Source organism: Labrus bergylta, chromosome 24, assembly GCF_963930695.1.
Source record: "Labrus bergylta chromosome 24, fLabBer1.1, whole genome shotgun sequence".
NCBI classification, from domain to species: Eukaryota; Metazoa; Chordata; class Actinopteri; order Labriformes; family Labridae; genus Labrus; species Labrus bergylta.
In genome coordinates, this window is record NC_089218.1 from 3,777,959 (window position 1) to 3,797,425 (window position 19,467).

A 19,467-nucleotide genomic window follows, 5' to 3' on the forward strand; every position below is an offset into this window, starting at 1 on the left:
GCTCATGTTTGACTGTTTATAACTGTTTTTGTTGCCGTGGTAACAAATCAGGTTATGATGTCATATCAGGGTTTGAATTTGTGTTTACTTTATGTCCTACAAAGGTTCTAAACCCCAAACTTCCACTAACCTCTGAGGTCTGAGAAACTTTAATCTGACTCGAGAGTTTGTCCCATCTGTTAACATGTAGGGGGCGGAGCTTATGAGCTATACTGCAGCCAGTCAGCAGGGGGAGCTCTGGATGATTTGGCCTCTCTTTGGAGGCACTGATGTCGTCCATCTTCTTATACAGACTGTGGTTTCCTCTGACTGGTGTCATTTTTATCTTTAATTAAGTGTGCACACACACAAACACACACACACACACACATTAACACACACACACACACACACACACACACAGAAAAACACACTGCAAATATGTCAAGTAGAGCCCAGAGGGGTTACAAAGTGTGTGCGTGTGTTTGTGTGTGTCTGTGTGTGTCTGTGTGTGTGTGTGTGTGTGTGTGTGTGTGTGTGTGTGTGTGTGTGTGTGTGTGTGTGTGTGTGTGTGTGTGTGTGTGTGTGTGTGTGTGTGTGTGTGTGTGTGTGTGTGTGTGTGTGTGTGTGTGTGTGTGTGTGTGTGTGTGTGTGTGTACTCGCTGTCACAAACCATCTCACCAGGGCTCTTGTTTAATTATCTACCCAGCATGCTTTGGTGCAGGAGCTCAGCGCGACGTCTAATGGGATGTGAAAAGTGACACACACAGATTAACACACAAAATATGAGTGTGTGCGTTCAGTAGACACATGTTAACACATACTGTCACACACACACACACACACACACACACACACACTGTGGTTAATTAGTGCAATTAGCCTGTCCACTGTCCAGAGCCGTGTGTTTTCAAGACTCGTTAGCTCCTGATGATGTTTACAACAACGCACAAAAGAACACACACAAGTACACAATAAAATAACACAAACAATGAAACACACCTTCAAAATAAAAGCATCACAATAAACAATGAAAACTCAACAAAGACAATAAAACAAACACAACCACAATCAAACACTCTCTAAAATCCGACATGGTGACTGGTCCTTAAACGCAACATGTTTATAAACTGTGTGCACACACCTGTCCAGTGATTCCAGGTGGAGCTCGGCCTCTGCAGCACACTACTTTCTTTAAAACCATAAAAGAAGAAACCAGCTCAGTTCAAGTCTGAAGTCTGAATCTTCTCTGACAAAAATTAACTTTATCTAAAAGAGGCAAATCATTTTAATCAGTGAAGTCATATCCATGGAGTCCAGACCTGCACTCACACGTCTACACACATCTACACACACACACACACACACACTAATAAACACACACACACACATTTACACACACACAAAAACACACTGTTGGATTCAGGCCCTTAGCAACTCCAGTGTCGGGGGAAGGCATGCGTTTCTGTGGCCTCACATTTCCTCTCCGTCCTCTGGAGGACAGAAGGCCAGAGCCCCGCTGAGCACACACACACACACACACACACACACACACACACACACACACACACACACACACACACACACACACACACACACACACACACACACAGTCAGTGACACCTCCAGGCTTTGTCCGGGGGCTGTCGGCCGTACTCTCGCGCCCGGCCTCCTCACTCTCTCTCTGGGTCGGGCAGGAAGAAAAACCCCCGGGACATTCCGTGATGCTAGCTGCTGCCGCCACCGCCCCGACAACCACACCCCCGAAACACACACACACACACACTCACAGACACACACACACTCACAGACACACACTGGTTTCCAGGAAGAGAGTTAATGAGATTCTGCCAGGTTCCCACAAAACTTTTTGTCTTTTTTCAGTCTTGACTGATTTTTGGGCTCTTTTCCCACTGTTATATTTCCCATCATGCACCTCTGTGTTCAGACCGGGCGGGGATGTCCTGATGTCTGCCTTAAGGACGGATTTATTTCAGTGTTATTTCTCTTTTTCGTTGTTGATTAAAAGTCAGATTTTAAATCTCAGCAGGTCTCAAAGTGTCGTCTGCGTTGTTTCTCGGTGTCATCGATATTTTCAGAATAAAAGTCAAAAAAATATGACAAATATAGAAAGACAGCAAAAAGAGTTTGGTTCAGTCCAATGCCAATAAAGGCGTACCGAACCAAAACGAACTGAACTGAGCTAAACTCTCTCTCTCTCTCTCTCTGTCTCTCTCTCTCTCTCTCTCCGTCTGTGAGAAGTCTCCGTCCTGTCTCTTCTCCATTTCCTGCTCCCTCACCCCCCTAGGGGAAGGAGGTGTTGTTATTTTGTTAAGGAGGGGGAGGGACAGCTCAATATCTCCCCCCCGGCCCCTGCACCCCCCCCCCCTCCCTCCCCTGATCCGTTCTAATCCCAGCCGGCTGAATGAGCTGCTGTTTACACGGAGGGATTAGTGCAGAGATTAGAGCGATCAGAGCGCTGGATTAGACAGATTATCAGTTAATGACACTCGATTGGTGAACAATGTGTCCACGTCCCCTCGCCTTTCACCCGTCTGTCCCCCCCGTCCCCCCCTCCCTGACTGTGTCTTATTTTACACACGCAGACACATGTTCTGACAGACCTGATGTTGGGTCATTTATTGTATATTCAGTGATCCAAAGTTTCAGATTTTTACTGTGAATTAATGAATTCTTGCAGGTCAGATAGTTTTATTTTGAAAGGTCACTGAGTGTCTCTTCCTGTGTCTCGTCTGTCAGGGAGGAGCGGGAGCGTTGGATCCGGGCGAAGTATGAGCAGCGTCTCTTCCTGGCGTCTCTGCCGGGCACCGATCTGTCTCTGGGTCAGCAGCTTCTGAGAGCGACGGCCGAGGAGGACCTGCGCGCCGTCGTCCTGCTGCTCGCTCACGGCTCCAGGCAGCAGGTCAACGAGACGTGCGGCGAGGGAGACGGACGCAACGCGCTGCACCTGGCCAGTCGCAAGGGCAACGTGGTCATCACGCAGCTCCTCATCTGGGTAAGAAGTGAACACGTGTTGATGGCGAGCATGAAGAGGAGGGTTAGATGTCACATAAACATCATTATTCTCTCTTTCTCTCTCTCAGTACGGCGTGGATCTGATGGCGAGGGACGCCCACGGTAACAGTGCGATGGCGTACGCCCGACAGGCCAACAGCCAGGAGTGCGTGGACTCGCTGGCTCAGTACGGCTGCCCTGATGAGCGTTTCCCCCTCATGGCCACGCCCAACCTGTCACGCCGCAACACCAACCGCAACAACAGCTGCAGCAGCGCCGGGAGCGCCGCACTCATATGACCGCCACTTTGACCATGTGACTCTTTTTAGGACAAACAAACAAACACGGGAGAATCCTGAACGTTCACTCTGGGAACCACTACCTGTCCTGACTCTAAGCCCCGCCCACATCATCTGACAGGACTGATTGAATCTGATCACAGGTCAGTGGTGCGTACAGGCTTCAGTCTGGGAGAAGGCATGATGGGAAATGTGGTCCACAATCAACAGAACTCAGTGTTTATCTGCAAAGTATCCTGGGAAAGAATCACATGACTGATGATGGCCAATGGCGGCCATCTGAAGCTCTTTGGACATCATACCTCATCACACAAAACAAAACACTACGAGACCATTTCCTGTTCACACCTCCGAGACTGGGGCAGCATCATCACCCAACAGCCAATCAGAATCCTCCAAACCTGTAAACTCGTAAAACATATCACCTGTTCTCTGAAAATCCAAGAAACTGTGAGATTAAATATCACAAAGGAAAGAAGGAGGGGGGGGGGCGTCCATGAACACTGAGTGCTCACCTGCACATCATCATCCTCCTCCTCCTCCATGACTCCGCCCCCCGCAGCGTCACCTGGTTTTTATCTTTTATTTTGAAATTCTGTGAACTCTCCTGCCTTTACATTTTCTTTTAATGTGAAAAATCTCGATGTAAAAAAAAAAAAGAAAGGAGACGAGTGGTTAGAGGTAAACCGTGATAGATCGCATGACCTAGACTCTTTCTTAGGATTGTGTGTGTTATAACCTCCATGTGCAGCGCTGGACCAATCCTTCAAGTGTCAACACGTTCTTTCTATTCAGGTGTAAAAAGTCAAAGCGTGTACAGAAGCTGTTTTCAGGCTCAGGGACCGGAGACTGTCCATAACCCCCCCCCATCGCCCTTAGAACCAGGAGGCCCGGTGGAGATGATTCACATCCTCGTCCAGTAATGTTAAGGTCATTTGTCCCTGAAGTGAAACAGGAGAAAAAAGGAAAAGGAAGCAGCTAAGAAACAAACAGAGCTTAAAGGGAATAATCTGCTGCTTCTTCTTCTTCTGGGGTTTTTAATCTGCTGTCAGCTCCGACCAATCACAGAGAAGAAGACAGGACAGAGGAGTTACATGTTCATTGTTTTATTTCAGCCGGTAGATCACAGACTCACTTTCACTGTTCAATAACAGAGAGTCATTCAGGTCACTAAATCATGTTTCTGTCTGTAATGTTTGTGTCCCGTCCAATCAGACAGTCTCCCTGATCTGCTCAGCGAATCACTAAGAAGGGCTTCCTCTTCTTCTTCTTCTCTGTAAACCTCCTCGTTGTAAATATTCTCTCCTCTCTCCTTCACGTTCTCTCTCTCAGCTATGACGGTGATTTATTCTAATGTGTGTTTGTGTAGAGAAACAAACGTCAGCATGGACTGAATGTTTGTGTCTTGGTTCAGGAAGGTGAACTTTAGCAGGTAGCGCCACGTCTAAAGCAGCGGGTCCCAACCAGGAAGTCTTTGCAGAACTTCAGTCTGAACGTCATCAGTGAAACACAAAAAGTTTAGGGCAGTAAGAAACTGATTGAAGACGTCGCTTTCATGGCGTCAGGTTTGAGTCTGGACTAAATTTGTGAAGTCTGAATGAGGTCGTTTGGGTCAGAAATAAGTCTGACTTTAGAGATGTTTGAGTGAAGACCTGATCCTCATTGGAACTAGTGACCACATATCAAATTGGAGTCTCTTTGAACAGTTTCCTTGGTTTTGACCAGATCTAAATGTTTCTGCAGAAAGTGTGTTTTACGCTTGAAGAAGTAAAGCACCGTTAAGTTTGGGAGCCACTGGTTTATTCCAGGTGTCATCACATGTAGAAGCAAACCCTTTGAAGCAGATGTGACTGAGCATTGATTTCTTTTGGTAGCTTGAATGTGTAACATGTCGACTGAACGCAATGTTTATTAACCCCGAGCGTTAGCGTGATGGTTCTTACCCTGAACACTATGCTGAGCATCAACCTGCTCGTCTTCTTCGTCCTTGTTGTTCGTCCTCAGATTTTGAAAGTTGCTGCAGAGGTTGAGGAGCAGCTCTCGACCCGCCTGTGTATCCGAGCAATATTCATAAACACATCGATCACTGTCGCTACGTGAAGTCGTACGCTGATGACGCTGCAATATTCCCATCAAACCACAATCACTGTTTGTTGTTGAAAGTTAGAAAGGGAAAACAAAACACTTCAACTCTAAGACTTTTTTCTGTTGTACGTTTACATCATTGTGTCCATCCTTTGTTATTGTACGTGCCACGCCCCCTTTGCCACGCCAGCCGTCTTAAAGATGGCCTCCCACAAAAATACTAAACCAAGGGGTTTGATTGAAACGTGCTTTTTCAGAGTGTTTGTTTTTATTTTGTTTTAAATCTGATTCGATGTGCGCCTGTAATGAACCAGGTCAAAGACGTCCTTTTATTTATGATGAAAATGCACTAAATCATATTTAGTCCGACTTAACTCAAACGCTTTCCACTACATCTTTACCTTTCAACTAAAGTTTGTTGTTTCTGCCACTTTGGAGGCTTCTTGACGTTTTCTCTGAATCGACTTTTATTTGTACAGAATAAACTTAAAAAAACAAAACAATATCCATTATGTAAGTTCACCTGATCAGAGAAACCTCAGGAACATCTGCTCTTTAATGATTGCTAGCATGATGTTGTTAGCATAACTGCTAGCGAACAAGCCAGAAACAACATGGCACTATTTTCAGCTTACTATTGCCAGTAAAATTGCCGTGTTTAGACAAAGCTTGAAAATATTTGCTTCGGAACGTGTCAGTCAACATACGCTAACCATGATAGCAGCTAGCTGTGTGACCTTAAGCGCTGCAGCCATGTTTCAGATAGCGAGGAGAGTTTACACTTCACTTCTGTACATCCGGCTTATTCCACAGCTACTGATCAAACAACACAACTAATCAAGACTTTATTTTTTAATCCTAATCCAGAGAAACTTGCTTTTTCTTCCTCTAGCCACAGAAACTGCTGAGTCATCTGTAGCCAAAGCTAACTGCTGCGAGCAGTGAAACAACAAGCATGGCAGTGCCGTTTCAGATGCAGGTAAACTGTTAATATAACCATGTTTAGTCAGAAGAAGAGCCTCGAATTTTATGCATAAGGCTTAATTGAACATTAAGAATTTGAATTATGATAAAAGTTAAACATTGTGAATCTTCAACTAGCGACCAGTTAGCGTAACTCAGCTAATAATTATGTTTCCTTTGAGTATCTTTCAGGACCTTTTTACAACAGTTAATTCTAAATTATTGACCCACATCTGTCTTTTTCTTTCATTAGCAGCTACAGATTGTTTTCTAATTTATTTTGTGAATTCACAGCTGCTGAGTCATTCAGGGCGTTAGCATGGTTAGCTTGAACTTGCAATCAGACTGCAGCTGCTTTTCCTCTGCCGTCACCTCAACCTGTCCTTTGTCAAAACGCAGCTAAACATTAAAACTTTGAAAATATTTAGAGACATCCTGTGAAGCTCCACTTGCAGCTAGCAATGTGTTAGCTGATTTAAGCTAACAAGTGATAGCATGGCGCAATGTGATTTTTATCGGCGCAGTTACACACGCTTCAGAAACTGAGCGTGGGAGATAAGGATGTTAAACTTTACGATACTTATCGATACCACGAGTTTAAAATTCTGATATGAAGACCCTCATAGGAGAAGCCGCCCGCTTGTAGATAAACCTTGTACGCTTTGAAAGACGCTGGGAAAATGAGGAAACCACGTTAGCGCTCATATTTCTATTCAACGCTCGCCACCATCCGTGCCCACCTCACCTGTACATAGACTTCAAAGTACAAACATGGAGAAAAGACACCTCTGTATGGTCAACGTCTGGTTTGTATGCTTGTTTTAGCCTTTCCCTCTTAAGCCCCGCCCACCAGGGCTGTCCTCCACGTTATTTATGAACACACCCTGTGAGGAAGACTCCGCCCCCTCAAACCTACCTTTATGTATATTTTTCTCTCCTGTCCATCCTTGATTATTATGATTGTTATGATTTCATCCAGATGCATTATTGTTTTTATTGTCATTGTTATTCTAATTATTATTATTATTGTTATTGACTTCTGTTGGCTGTACAGTACCGTTGTTGAGAAATTTTACTTAATACAGAGTCTTCTACTGTAATGTGTCTCTTTTCAATAAAGACGAGAATAATGCTTCGTAATATAACGTCACGCATTCATGTCTTTGATGATTCCTTTTCAGCAGTAAATCAATATTTTCAGATGAGTGAATAAATATTTCTATTTATTAAAGGAGCAGTATGTAACCCTGACCCCTAGTGTTTAACGTGGGTACTGCAGTCTAAATTCTAAACATTACAGAGAGCTGTCTTCCCCCCCCCCCTCCTCTCTAGAGTGGATGCTCACACAGGTCACCATGTGGTGGACTCTGAAGCTTCAGTGTTTATCCAGCTCTGCATGGGTCTGTAAACCTTTCTGTGTTCTAACCTCTCTCCATTTTTCAAAAGCATCTCCAATATTGATCCTAGTTTGAGCACGTTTCTGCTCGTGGAGCTTATTAGAAACATGCAGAGGCTTTTTAGGTCGGGTACAATCACTTCTATCTGAACCACTTCTCTTGCCTGCTTCCATCTCTGCAACACCTGTTGACCTGATTCCTGCTCTCATATCTGGCAAACCGAGGGGCGTCCAAAACGGCCGTGTTGGGGGGTGTCCTTAAAAGCGCCTACCTTCTCTGGTCCAAACAAATCCAGAGCATTCAGGACCAGAATCTAAAGTTAGAAGGAGGACATACTGGCTGCTGCATTGTTGTCAGAGAAGCCAGCACTTCAACATAGCATGTTTCCTTAATGTCTGATCAGATAGTAAGCTCACTTTATCATCTCACTCACCTCACATCTCACTGAGTGGACCTTAAACAAACAAGAAGGGTCCAACAAGTGTGTGTAAAATTTCCACTTAGAGATGCAAAAAGGGGGTTAGGGTTAGGGTTAGAACAGTTGCAGTTCATTACTAAAAGTGCTCCATTGTTGGGCCTCTACGACTTCTATTTTTGTTGCCGTGGAAACGAAACTGGTATTAATATTATTGGATTTTTACTAAAATCACAAAGACATGTATGTAATTTTTCTTTATCTCCCCAGTGAAAGGATCATGGAGAGTGTATTTCCATTTCGACTATGTTAAGCGAAGAGTGTGTGTGTGTGTGTGCGTGTGTGTCAGGGTGGTGTTTGCTGTTGTCTGATAATTGGATAATACCCTGCTAATCCCTCTCAACCCCGTGTTTAACAGGAAGAGAGAAAGAGAGAGTGTGTGTGTGTGAGTGTGTGACAGGTACACAAAAGAGTCCACAGGCAACAGATGGAGCTGCTTCAGTCAACACTGAAGGTTCCTGCATCTCCGTCAACCGAATAAACACTGCAAGAATCTGAGCTGAAACACGAGTTAGAGAATATTCTGATCGTCTTTGTTCCTGTAGTTAAAGTTTTGGTGTTTGTTAGAAATCAGTTTAGTCCCTCTCCAAGTGTTTGTGTTCCCTTCACCCTTTTTGTTGGAGTCATTTCTTAAATTTGTGTTTTTTTCATTTGGACTTCTGAATGGGAGATTGTTTTTCCTCCTGACTCCTGACGGTGATTACAATAAGAACTATTAAATTTTTTTTATTCATGCACCCTCTTTACTTTCAGCAGAAATAACCAGCACAGAAGAAGAAGACGCCTTCTCTTGCTGCAGCAGTGTGGAGGTGGCTCCTTCAGGATTAATCAGCAGGAGTTCATCTGAGGCCCGAGCAGGTTGCTGGTAACTTTAGGGAGGAAGAGGAGGTGAGGAAGAGGAGGGGGGGCTAAAAGCTGCAGTGAAGAGCCGAGGCCGAGGCTGATCCCTCGGGTCTCATTTATCAGCCAACCACGACGGCCGGGTTGATTACAATTTGCAAAAATATTCATTAGAGTCACACACGCACACACTCGCACACGTCTCTGCTCACACTGCAGGGGTAAGAACACAATTTTTTTTTTGTTTTGTCTCTCCACATGTGACTCATTTATTTTTATTGACTGAAATAAAACCACATTTAATATGTAGCGCTATAAATGATCATGTCTAACGCCGCAGAGGAAGAAGAATCTAAAATACATCTGTTGAAATCTGTCATTATTTTATTTATTCTCAGACATCTGTCATTTTTTTATTTATGAACTGACATGTTATTTTATTTATTCTCTGATATTTCTAATTATTTTATTTATTCTCTGGTATTTCTAATTATTTTATTTATTCTCTGGTATTTCTAATTATTTTATTTATTCTCTAGTATTAGTCATTAATTTATTCGTGGTTTTAAATGATTGAACTGCTCCTTAAATAAATAACTTTCAGTCACATTTAATCAGCTGTAACTTCTCGCTGTTAATGACTGAAATGGAAAATACGTTTAATTACCGGCTGCTTTTGAAATTAATAAAAAAAATAAAATAGCTGTAGAAAAAGAAGGAAACATTTAAAAAGTGTAGAGAGTTAAAGATAGCCACTTTCAGTTAAAGTTATTTAAATTTAAATTATATTCAGCGGCCTATCTTAATGATTAAGACGTTTTAAACTTTTTAACCGTTTAATCTTCATAAATAATAAAAAGATTTACGAGTTATCAGAAATATTTTATTGTTTTATTATCCTGCTCTCAACAAAGTGAGTTGACGACACGAAACATTTAAATTTTGCTCTTTAAATTATTTATATCCGTTTAAAGAAAGTTCCAACCGGATAGTTCGGTATATTTTTTTAACTAAAGTGTTGCTATGACAACACGATGAGACTGCGTGCGTCACCGCGTAAACCTGCGTGCATGTCGTCCGTTCGAAGCGACGCCGGAAGTGCTCAAGCAAGCGAACAAACAAACCGCCGGCTAGCTCGGATTTTCTCGAGTTTTAACGACTTTTGAGGGAATTTCACTCTTTTAAATCAGCGAGTTTTATTTTTTATTATTTATAGTTTTAAGTTTTATTTACTGAAGCGAACTGAAAGTCGTGAACACAACTTTACCGGAAGCTAAACTTTGCGCTTAACGAGTTTCAAAGAAAGGTGTAACTTCCGGTGGACGTCACTCAGGTATCATTAAACTGTTTTATTCAATATATTTGTATTTTTTTAATTGAACTTTACTGAACTCAGACAAACGACAAACTTTACTGTGTGTGTGTTTTCAGGTAAACCGTCTCAGGCTTCACCTGTGACCCAACAGGTGTTACTGACGTCACAACCAATAAGGCGGGGACCCTGGATTTCAGCAGGTAGTTTTTAAATAATTGAAGTTTTATTGGTTAAACTATTGAGACATTCTCAGGTTGTTCTGTGAGCGTTTGTATGAATATTTAATTAATTTATTCTAAAGAGTTTAAAAAGCGTCACCTCACTGGTTAATGTTTGAGGTCTAAACTTTATTGACAAACCTGTCAGTGACATTAATGTTTTCATTCATGATGAATCTCTCACCTCTGACACAACAACACACCGACGGAGTGACCTTTGACCTTTAAATTGGGATGATTATGACAGAAAAATAAACCAAAACTCCCTAAAGGAAGTCTGAAATAATTAAAGATTTGTTTTTTTAAATGTAATAATATTATTATTATTATTGTTGAATAATTATTATTTGAGTCAGCTGCTTTAATTTGTTTTAGAAATTCTTCCGTTTGGAAAGTTTATTTTTTAATACATTTTCCTTAAAGCAGCCGGCCTTCAGTATAAAATCATGATCTCATTTTTAAATTAATGTCAGACACTTAGAGCTGGTCTAATTATAATATTTCCATCAGAGTGTTTGTGTATTCATCCAACCAATCAGGAGAAATCATTTTAAATACAGAAGGATTGAATTTGTTCTGCAGCTTTAGAGGAGGAGAAGAAGAAGTGTCATCAATCAGAACATGAACGGAGACAGAGCAGATGTTCACATCTGGTCACGTTTCATCTTTTAATTCACACTTTAAATCTTTTTTTCTTTACTCCACACGTCAGGGAATGTTAGTTACTTTAGCACAATTTAATATAAATAAATTAGCAGCGTCCTTTGTGTCCAAAAGAAGAGAAATAAAAAATCAGGAGAAATGAAGCGAGGACAGGTTGACCCGGAGAGCGGAGAGAGAGAGAGGAGAGTTTCAAGAGTTCAGACACCACGGTCATAAAAACATGAAATCATAAGTTTGTGTTTGAATCATCACGAGGGCTCCTCAGTTTGGTCCCTGGTGAGTATTTACATGAGGAGGTCACTGTCCGTTTGTCTCGTCCTCCTCGTTCTTCAGCTCTGCTCAGAGAGTCTGTGATCATCCTTTGTGTCCTCGAGCACAGAGATGAGGAGCTGTGAGGAGCTGCGTGTCGTGTTGACGTCTCAAACATGTCTGTTCACATTTCCTGTGAAGAAGAACGAACAGGAAACTGATGTCTGGAATAAAAACGTCATGTTGAGCCCGTTCACTGACAGTCGTCTCATCGATGACGTGGACAAATCAAACAATGTTTTTTAAAAAAACTCCTGAATCTAACGAGCTGATGAAACTCCTTCACACGTAAAAATTAAAATCATGTGAAGGAATCTGCAGATTTTTCATCTTATGATGGATTTCTTTCTAATCAGGAGTAGAGATCAATAACCGATAAAAATAGATTTTATTTAAGAGAAAAACTTTTTTTTTTTGATGTAACAATTCATCTTAATTTTTTTTTAAATGCTGGAGGTAATTTGGGACTGTTTGATTTAATTTGGCCTTAAAGTAAATTAACTTTTAGAAATAAATCTTTTTTTCTTTCAGATGTATTTTATAAAATCTGATTTATTTAAAGTCAAATACTCTGCTCATTAAAAACGCAGATTAAATCAGAACTGCTCTGACGTTTTTCAAAATAAAAACGTAAATAATTCAACTTTAAAAAATGAAATTACAGAGTTTAAATGATTTAATTAAACTCAATCATCAACACGAGCTGCAGGCCTCTGTTCTTCTTCTACGGTCTGTTCTGCTCCTCTTCCTCTCCATCACCTCTCAGCTCTCAGTCCGGACTCTGTTCTTCTTCTACGGTCTGTTCTGCTCCTCTTCCTCTCCATCACCTCTCAGCTCTCAGTCCGGACTCTTTTCTTCTTCTACGGTCTGTTCTGCTCCATCTGCTGGTGCTGACTCCTGATCGCGAAGCGGCTCACGTGCACCGGGATGGGCACAACGATTTTGGGGTTCCGGGACGGTTCTCCGGATTTGTTGTTGACGTTTCCGGCTTTGACCCGTTTCCACTTGGCGCGCCGGTTCTGGAACCAGATCTTCACCTGCACCTCGCTCAGCTTGAGCGCATGCGCGATCTGTGAGCGCTCGGTTAACGACAGGTACTTCTTGCAGTGGAACTCCTTCTCCAGCTCCAGCAGCTGCTCGCTGGTGAACGCTGTCCTCCTCCGCCGGTTCTTCCCGCCTCCTCCTCCTCCTGCCCCGGAGCCTCCTCCGCCCGGACCGTGCCCGTGCGGGCCGTCCTCCAGCCCCCCGCCCTCCCCGTCCTCCTTGTGACACATGGAGGTGAGGTTATCATCCGAGCTGTAGTCCAGGTCACTGTCCATGGAGAAACTCTCATCCTTCCGGCCGCACTCGTCCTCTTTGGAGTCTTCTTTACTGAGAGCTCTGCCTGCCAGGAAGAGGAGGAGGAGAGGCCCGTGAGCATCTTCATCATCAATAAAACCATCAAACTTTATTAACAAAGACAAATAAAACACACATCTAAAAAAAAAACACCAGGAGCATTTCATTAACGCCTGAAAAGTCTGAACATTTTACTCTGAATTAGAATAAATTTCATGAAACTGAATAATTTCTGTAAAAAAAAACAAAAAAAAAAAAAAACGGGTTTCTTTGATTGTAAATATTTAAAATGCGATTCTAACTGCTTTCAATTTCTCCATAAATTCAGATTTATGTCCAAAAAGCTGCTGAAGATGGAGATAAAATAATCCTCTGAATATTAAAAAAATTATAAGAGAATGAAAATGAAGTTTGACATAAAGTCACCTCCTGATTTTAACAGAAATGTTTGTGCGCGCGAGGCTCTGACATCTGGAGGGGGGAGGAGGTTCAGGTCGGGAGGTTGGAAGGGGGTCGGGTGTGTGTGAGGGGGGCCGTGTTCCTGTCCCGTGTCAATATCCATCATCAGATCAGTGTTTGGATCAGCAGCACGCGCTCTGCAGGGATTTTTTTTTTGTATTTTTCACGCGTAATTACGCACGCGGGCCTCTCAGCTCGAGTCTGTCCGCGTGCGAAACGGAGCTGATGCGGCCGGAAACACGTCACATTGAGTTATCAGTTATTGATCCCAAAAAAGAAAGAAATGTGTTTTTAATAACAGAAGAAGAAAAAGAGGAAGACGGAGCGTGAGGAGATAAATGATGTTGAGAACCAAACAGATGTTGATCTCACGCGGATCAATAATTCAAACTCAGATTATCAGAGTGAATCCGTTTTTACATTCCAAAGAAATCTACAAATCAAAGAGTTTAAATGTTGAATCATGTGAGGTTTGTCCTGAAGACTCTGAGGCCTCAAACGTTTTCAGCGTCACGTTTAAGAATCTGAAATATTTGATTGAGTCTGTAAATAAATAAATTCAAAGTAAACTGTAACATTTAATTAGTTTTATTTGCAGTGATAGATTAAAGAACAGGATTTAAATCCTTAATTCAAATTCGACCCGAGTTTTGATTCATCATTTAAAAGTCTGAAATTCAAACTCAATTTAAATATTAGTGATGAAAATAATCCTTTAAATATGACTTTATAAAAAACACATCAAAGTGTTTTCTGTGTTTTTCTCCTCTTTAGGAGAGTCTCATTTTAAAAATGGTTTTAAGAAATCATTCATTTGTTTTGATGATTGAAGACTCTCAGAGATCTTTTCAAAAAGACATTTCACCCTCCTCAGATCTTTCGTTTCAAACTATTTATTTTTAAGAGCCAGACTTTGTGTCGATCCGGTCTAAAGGTGTCATGCTGACCCGGGACATGGAGCTCTTGTCTCGGGTCTGGTCTGTGGGAAACTCCTACCTGTGGATGTTTGCGTGTCCGTGTCGTGGAAAGCCTGCAGCCCCGCGGACTCTTTGCCCTGCATGAAGCTCTTCCCGTCCTCCTCGTGCCGCAGGTCCTGACCTTTATCGAAGACCGCGTGCAGACCCTGAGAGCCGAACTTCCGAGCCGCGTCCTGGTGCTGCTGGGACGGGGAGAATCCTCCGGGCAGCGACGCCATGAGCGTGGAGGTGAGCGCCATGCCCTGCGTCAGGCCCTGCGCCAGGCTGGAGCAGAAGCCGCTCTGCAGGCTGGAGATCTGCGGGTGTGCATGGTGTCCGGCGGGGAGACCCTGCTGCAGGGAGGGGGGCGGTGGGGGTGGCGGCTGCAGCACCACGGACCGGTACGGCATGAACATGGGGTACCCGGTGTAGACGAAGTGTCCCGGGCTGGGCTGCGGGGGCCCCCCGATCAGAGAGTCAATGCTGAAGGCGGTGGTGCTTCCGAGCGGCCGCTGCATCACCATGAAGGACGGACCGAACGCTGCGCTCATTGGACGGCCGCTGCGCGAGGAGGAGACCGGAGGAGGCGCGAGGTGGGCGGCTGGGAGGGAGCACGAGCCCCGGTGGAGCCGCCGGTGTGAGGAAGTCTACAAGAGAGATAATCCGAGCAAATAAAAGCATTCCATCCTGGAGAGGAGATTCAGAGGAAAACCAACTTCTTCTTCTTCTTCTTCTCTTTAGGGTTAGGACTCTTCTTCTTCTTCTTCTTCTGTTTTAGATTTCCTACAAAAACCAAAAGCAGCCTCAGCTCTGCCGCTCCGACCTGACCGGAGAGTGACTCTCAGCTGCGGACACTTGTCCTCCTCTCTCCCGCTGACAGAGTGTGTGTGTCCGGTATGTGTGTGTGCGTGTGTGTGTTTGCAGCTCCGCGCCTCCACAGATGTTTGGGATTTAAATTGCGCTCCCCTCTGTTTAATTGCGCTGCCTTCTCTCAGAGAGCTCCGCCCCCTCTCCGCGCTCTGGGCTCTGATTGGTCGCTCGGGATGATGTGACAGCTCGCCTTTTGGTCCTCTGGATGAATGCCAATTACACAAATTGGGACCACAGGCCATTTAAGAAAGTGAAAACACATCATCATAAATAATAAGCTGCATATATTCAGTAATAATAGTGTGTGTGTGAGTGTGTGTGTGTGTGTGTGTGTGTGTGTGTGTGTGTGTGTGTGTGTGTGTGTGTGTGTGTGTGTGTGTGTGTGTGTGTGTGTGTGTGTGTGTGTGTGTGTGTGTGTGTGTGTGTGTGTGTGTGTGTGTGTGTGTGTGTGTGTGTGGTGTGTCTACATTATATAAAGTAAAAGTCTCCCAGCTCAGTCAAATCCTACAAAATAAAAGACAAACTTGCGTCAAAATAAAAGATCATTTGAAGCTGCACACCTGAGTGATGTGACGTTACAGTGTGTTTACCTGCTGCAGGATCGACATTCAGACTCTTTTTGCTCCTTTTAGTCACTTTACATTCGTCAAAGGGAAATAAGAAAAGGACCAAGATGAACAAATACCAGAAGTTCTTCAACAAGGTGTCGGCGCTAACAGATCGGTTCCTCAGAAATACACAAAGGTTTGATGCAGCTGTTTCAGAGACTAAAGGTCTGACTTTGAAGAAGTATTCAAAACTAAAAGTGGATTTATTTCAGATTTCACTGTCACAGGCCGAGCGTCTGATCTGCAGTCACTGATGATGAACGCATGAATCACCGTCGTTATCTGAGGTCTGAAACACTCAGATTCCCCCGCTGCGTCTCGTCCTCAGCTCGCGTCGTCGTGACTCACGATGCGCTCTGAAGTCGTCGGGCGATTATCATGCGATTCATCTCGTCTCAAAGTGCAGCGTCGAGCTCTAAATCACAATATTTGCTCCTGCGACGGCATCAAACTTGATTTTAATGAATCCTGTAATGACTCCCTCATCAATTCATACAAAGCAACACATCATCACAGGAAGCAGACAGGACACAGGTGACCTCTGACCTCATGATCTCCCTGTGGACCCCCCCCTCTCCTCTCAGGCTGAGTCAAGGGCATGCATGGACCCCCCTCCTCCTCCTCCTCCTCCTCCTCAGGGTCACTGGGACACGATCTCATTAAAGGAGCCTGATCTGCAACTGCAATGCAGACATTAAATAGCAGTATTTTTCAATTAGCGCCGACAAATTCAATCAAAATTCCATAGATTAGGATGAAATGAGGCATGGGTCATTTACAAGGAATTTAATTGCACGGCCATTAGACAAATAGTACGGCGCTCTCTGTCTCATTATCAATCATGCGGGGGCATCAATAGTAAAAGGTTGTGAGGCAGGGGAGGGGGTGTGAGTGTAAGTGTCCGTGCACGGGGAGCGTGCATGTTCCAGCTCTGCCACCAGCGCACAGCGGCTAATAAATATCCTCTTTTCTGCTTATAAATTATCCAGTTTAATTAACAACATGGATTATGATTGGACTATGATTTAATTAAACCTTTCCTGCATGCAGGCCCTGCTCTGCCATCATCCATTATGGGGGGGGGGGGGGGGGAGAGGGGTGAGGAGGTGTGGAGGGGGGAGGAAGACGGGGGCTCTAAATGAAGCTTCCTCTAATAGGAGCTGCTTACCTGCAAAGATCATCAACAAGCACCGATAATAGGCCTCCGAATGGCTGCAGAGCGTTTACCGAAATAAACCGGGACGCCACCAACTGCCCCCCCTCACCCCCCTCCTCTCTCGCCCTCTCTCTCTCCCCCCCCTCCCTCCCCGTGTGTTTAAATCTAAAGCTAAATGGCACAATCTGAGAGTTTGCTGATATTACCTCCCCGTGTTGCAAAGTGGAGGGGAAGCGGTGGGAAAAGTAATTATGAAACACCGCAGCTGAGAGGGGGGAGAGAGGGGTACGAACACACGGGGTGAGGGAGGAGGAGGGGGAGGGGGAGGGGGGGGAGTCGCCCCGGGCAACAACGCCGCTCCACACGATTCAGTCAGAGCCGAGCAGCGTGGCGGTATCAACCTTTTCATCAGCCTCTAAATGCCAGGCCAAATATATACACACAACACACACACACACACACACACACACACACACACACACACACACACACACACACACACACACACACACACACACACACACACACACACACACACACACACACACACACACACACACACACACACACACACACACACACACACACACACACACACACACACACACACACACACACACACACAGCGCTGTCACTCAGAGGAAACACTTGAAATGAACTGAGAGAAGTTAAACACTCGGTGTGTAATTCATCCTGTGAGCGGGGATTCAATAAAAACAACAATAACAGAAAGTTTGATGACATCATGAAGTAACAAAGGATCATGGGAGATGCAGTCTTTTATAATGAAACAATAGATACGAATGATTTCTTCTTGTGTGTCTTTGTGGTCCTCCTCGTCCTCTTCATCTTTTTGTAGTTTTTTTCTTCTCCTTGTAGTCTCTTTGGGATCTTTGTCTTTTCTTCTCTTTGGTCGTGTTTTATTCTTCCTTGTCTTGATTTCTTTAATTTCATCTTCCTCTGCGTCTCCTGTTCTTCATCTACATGTTTGGTCTTTTATTCCAGAGAAGAAGAGCGTTCCTCTCCTGATTTCAAACCTCGTGTTTCTTCTTTGTTTTCAGATCTGTGCGGCGGTGAAGAGTCCCTCCAGGAGCTCTAGATTTCTACATCTGGTGAGTAAAAAGTTGATTCATTCTTTGATTTTCGTCGATGTTGAGCTGCATCAGAGGAGGGCGCCCCCTGCTGGCTGCTGTCAGACATTACACAACAACATGTAAACTCTTTAAAAGCTCATTTCAGAAGAGGTTGACTGCTTCTGCCCCTGAGCTCAGATCAATTAACATCCAGACCACTGATTGGATTTTTGATCATCAGAGCTGAAAGTGACTCATTGATTGGCCGCTGAGGTCGCCCCGACTCTGACGGAGGCCGATCCAATGAGGGAGGAGGCTGACGGGGATTGAGTTTGTTAAGTATCTTCTGGCAGCGAGCGGGGTCACTATTGATCGTTACACTGCAGAAAAGCTCGCAGCAAACAAGTCGTTTAATCTTTGTATCGAACGCACACGACACGTTTACTGAAGAATCCGCCGGCGGAGGCAGGAAGTGGCGTTCTGCTACGCTCAGTGTACTTAATGTTAGACTTCATGTTTTTGAAAGTCGTGCTGCTGCTGGAGAATCAGAAACGATGGCGCTCTAAAGATGTTCTTCTTTATGTGCTGCAGACAATGCAGAAGATGTTATAAAGTATTGAGTCAGAGCGCCCTCTGCTGGAGAGGAGACATGATGACATCGTTGTTAGATTGTGATCTGAGTTCAGGAGACTGTCTGTGATTAGATCTGAGTCAGACTGCAGCGGTGGTCTTGATGTTAGCAGCAGAGTTTTGCAGTGTAACCTGGTTGACGAGCTCTCAGGTGTGTTTGTTGTCGTCGACAGCGTGCAGATGAACTCTGATTGTTTCTGTGTCTCCACACTTCTTCTTCTACTCTTCTAAAACATGTCTCTTCTTTTCCTGCAAGCTGCAAAAACAAACATTGATCTCTGTTTGTAATGAGACTGCATGCTACAAAGACTACCCCCTTTACATGTGGACTCTGGTCTCCTGAGACTCTCTGCTCAGACTCTGGTTTCTGAGACTCTCTGCTCAGACTCTGGTTTCTGAGACTCTCTGCTCAGACTCTGGTTTCTGAGACTCTCTGCTCAGACTCTGGTTTCTGAAACTCTCTGCTCAGACTCTGGTTTCTGAGACTCTCTGCTCAGACTCTGGTTTCTGAGACTCTCAGCTCTGACTCTGGTTTCTGAAACTCTCAGCTCTGACTCTGGTTTCTGAGACTCTCAGCTCAGACTCTGGTTTCTGAGACTCTCAGCTCAAACTCTGGTTTCTGGTTTCTGGGACTCTGCTCAGACTCTGGTTTCTGGGACTCTCTGCTCAGACTCTGGTTTCTGGGACTCTCAGCTCAGACTCTGGTTTCTGGTTTCTGGGACTCTCTGCTCAGACTCTGGTTTCTGGTTTCTGGGACTCTCTGCTCAGACTCTGGTTTCTGGGACTCTCTGCTCAGACTCTGGTTTCTGGGACTCTCAG

General features: G+C 44.2%; 2 protein-coding genes and 1 long non-coding RNA gene across 3 annotated transcripts in view; 2 read left to right on the forward strand and 1 right to left on the reverse strand.

The window, feature by feature from the left end:
* Window positions 1–7,491, forward strand: part of agap1 (ArfGAP with GTPase domain, ankyrin repeat and PH domain 1) — a 110,786-nt gene extending 103,295 nt beyond the window's left edge. The window contains 2 exon segments of the mRNA XM_065952208.1: window positions 2,740–2,995; window positions 3,084–7,491. Of these exon segments, the coding sequence (XP_065808280.1) occupies window positions 2,740–2,995; window positions 3,084–3,293 (466 nt within the window). The 3' untranslated portion in view covers window positions 3,294–7,491.
* Window positions 7,492–8,949: 1,458 nt separating this feature from the next.
* Window positions 8,950–18,063, forward strand: LOC114917353 (uncharacterized). Its single transcript, XR_003806084.2, has 3 exons — window positions 8,950–10,386; window positions 10,485–10,568; window positions 18,007–18,063. It is a non-coding gene; the product is annotated as an uncharacterized lncRNA (long non-coding RNA).
* Window positions 11,230–15,260, reverse strand: gbx2 (gastrulation brain homeobox 2). Its single transcript, XM_020660951.3, has 2 exons — window positions 14,352–15,260; window positions 11,230–12,942 (listed from the first exon to the last, which is right to left on the reverse strand). The coding sequence occupies exons 1-2, from the start codon at window positions 14,860–14,862 to the stop codon at window positions 12,419–12,421; spliced, it is 1,035 nt and encodes a 344-aa protein (XP_020516607.2). The 5' UTR covers window positions 14,863–15,260; the 3' UTR covers window positions 11,230–12,418.
* Window positions 18,064–19,467: the final 1,404 nt, after the last annotated feature.

Coding starts and splice junctions, on each gene's coding strand:
- gbx2 (XM_020660951.3), bottom strand. CDS start 14,862: ATGAGCGCAGCGTTCGGTCCGTCCTTCATGGTGATGCAGCGGCCGCTC. Junction 12,943..14,351: donor GGACACGCAAACATCCACAG/GTAGGAGTTTCC, acceptor TCTTCCTGGCAG/GCAGAGCTCTCAGTAAAGAA.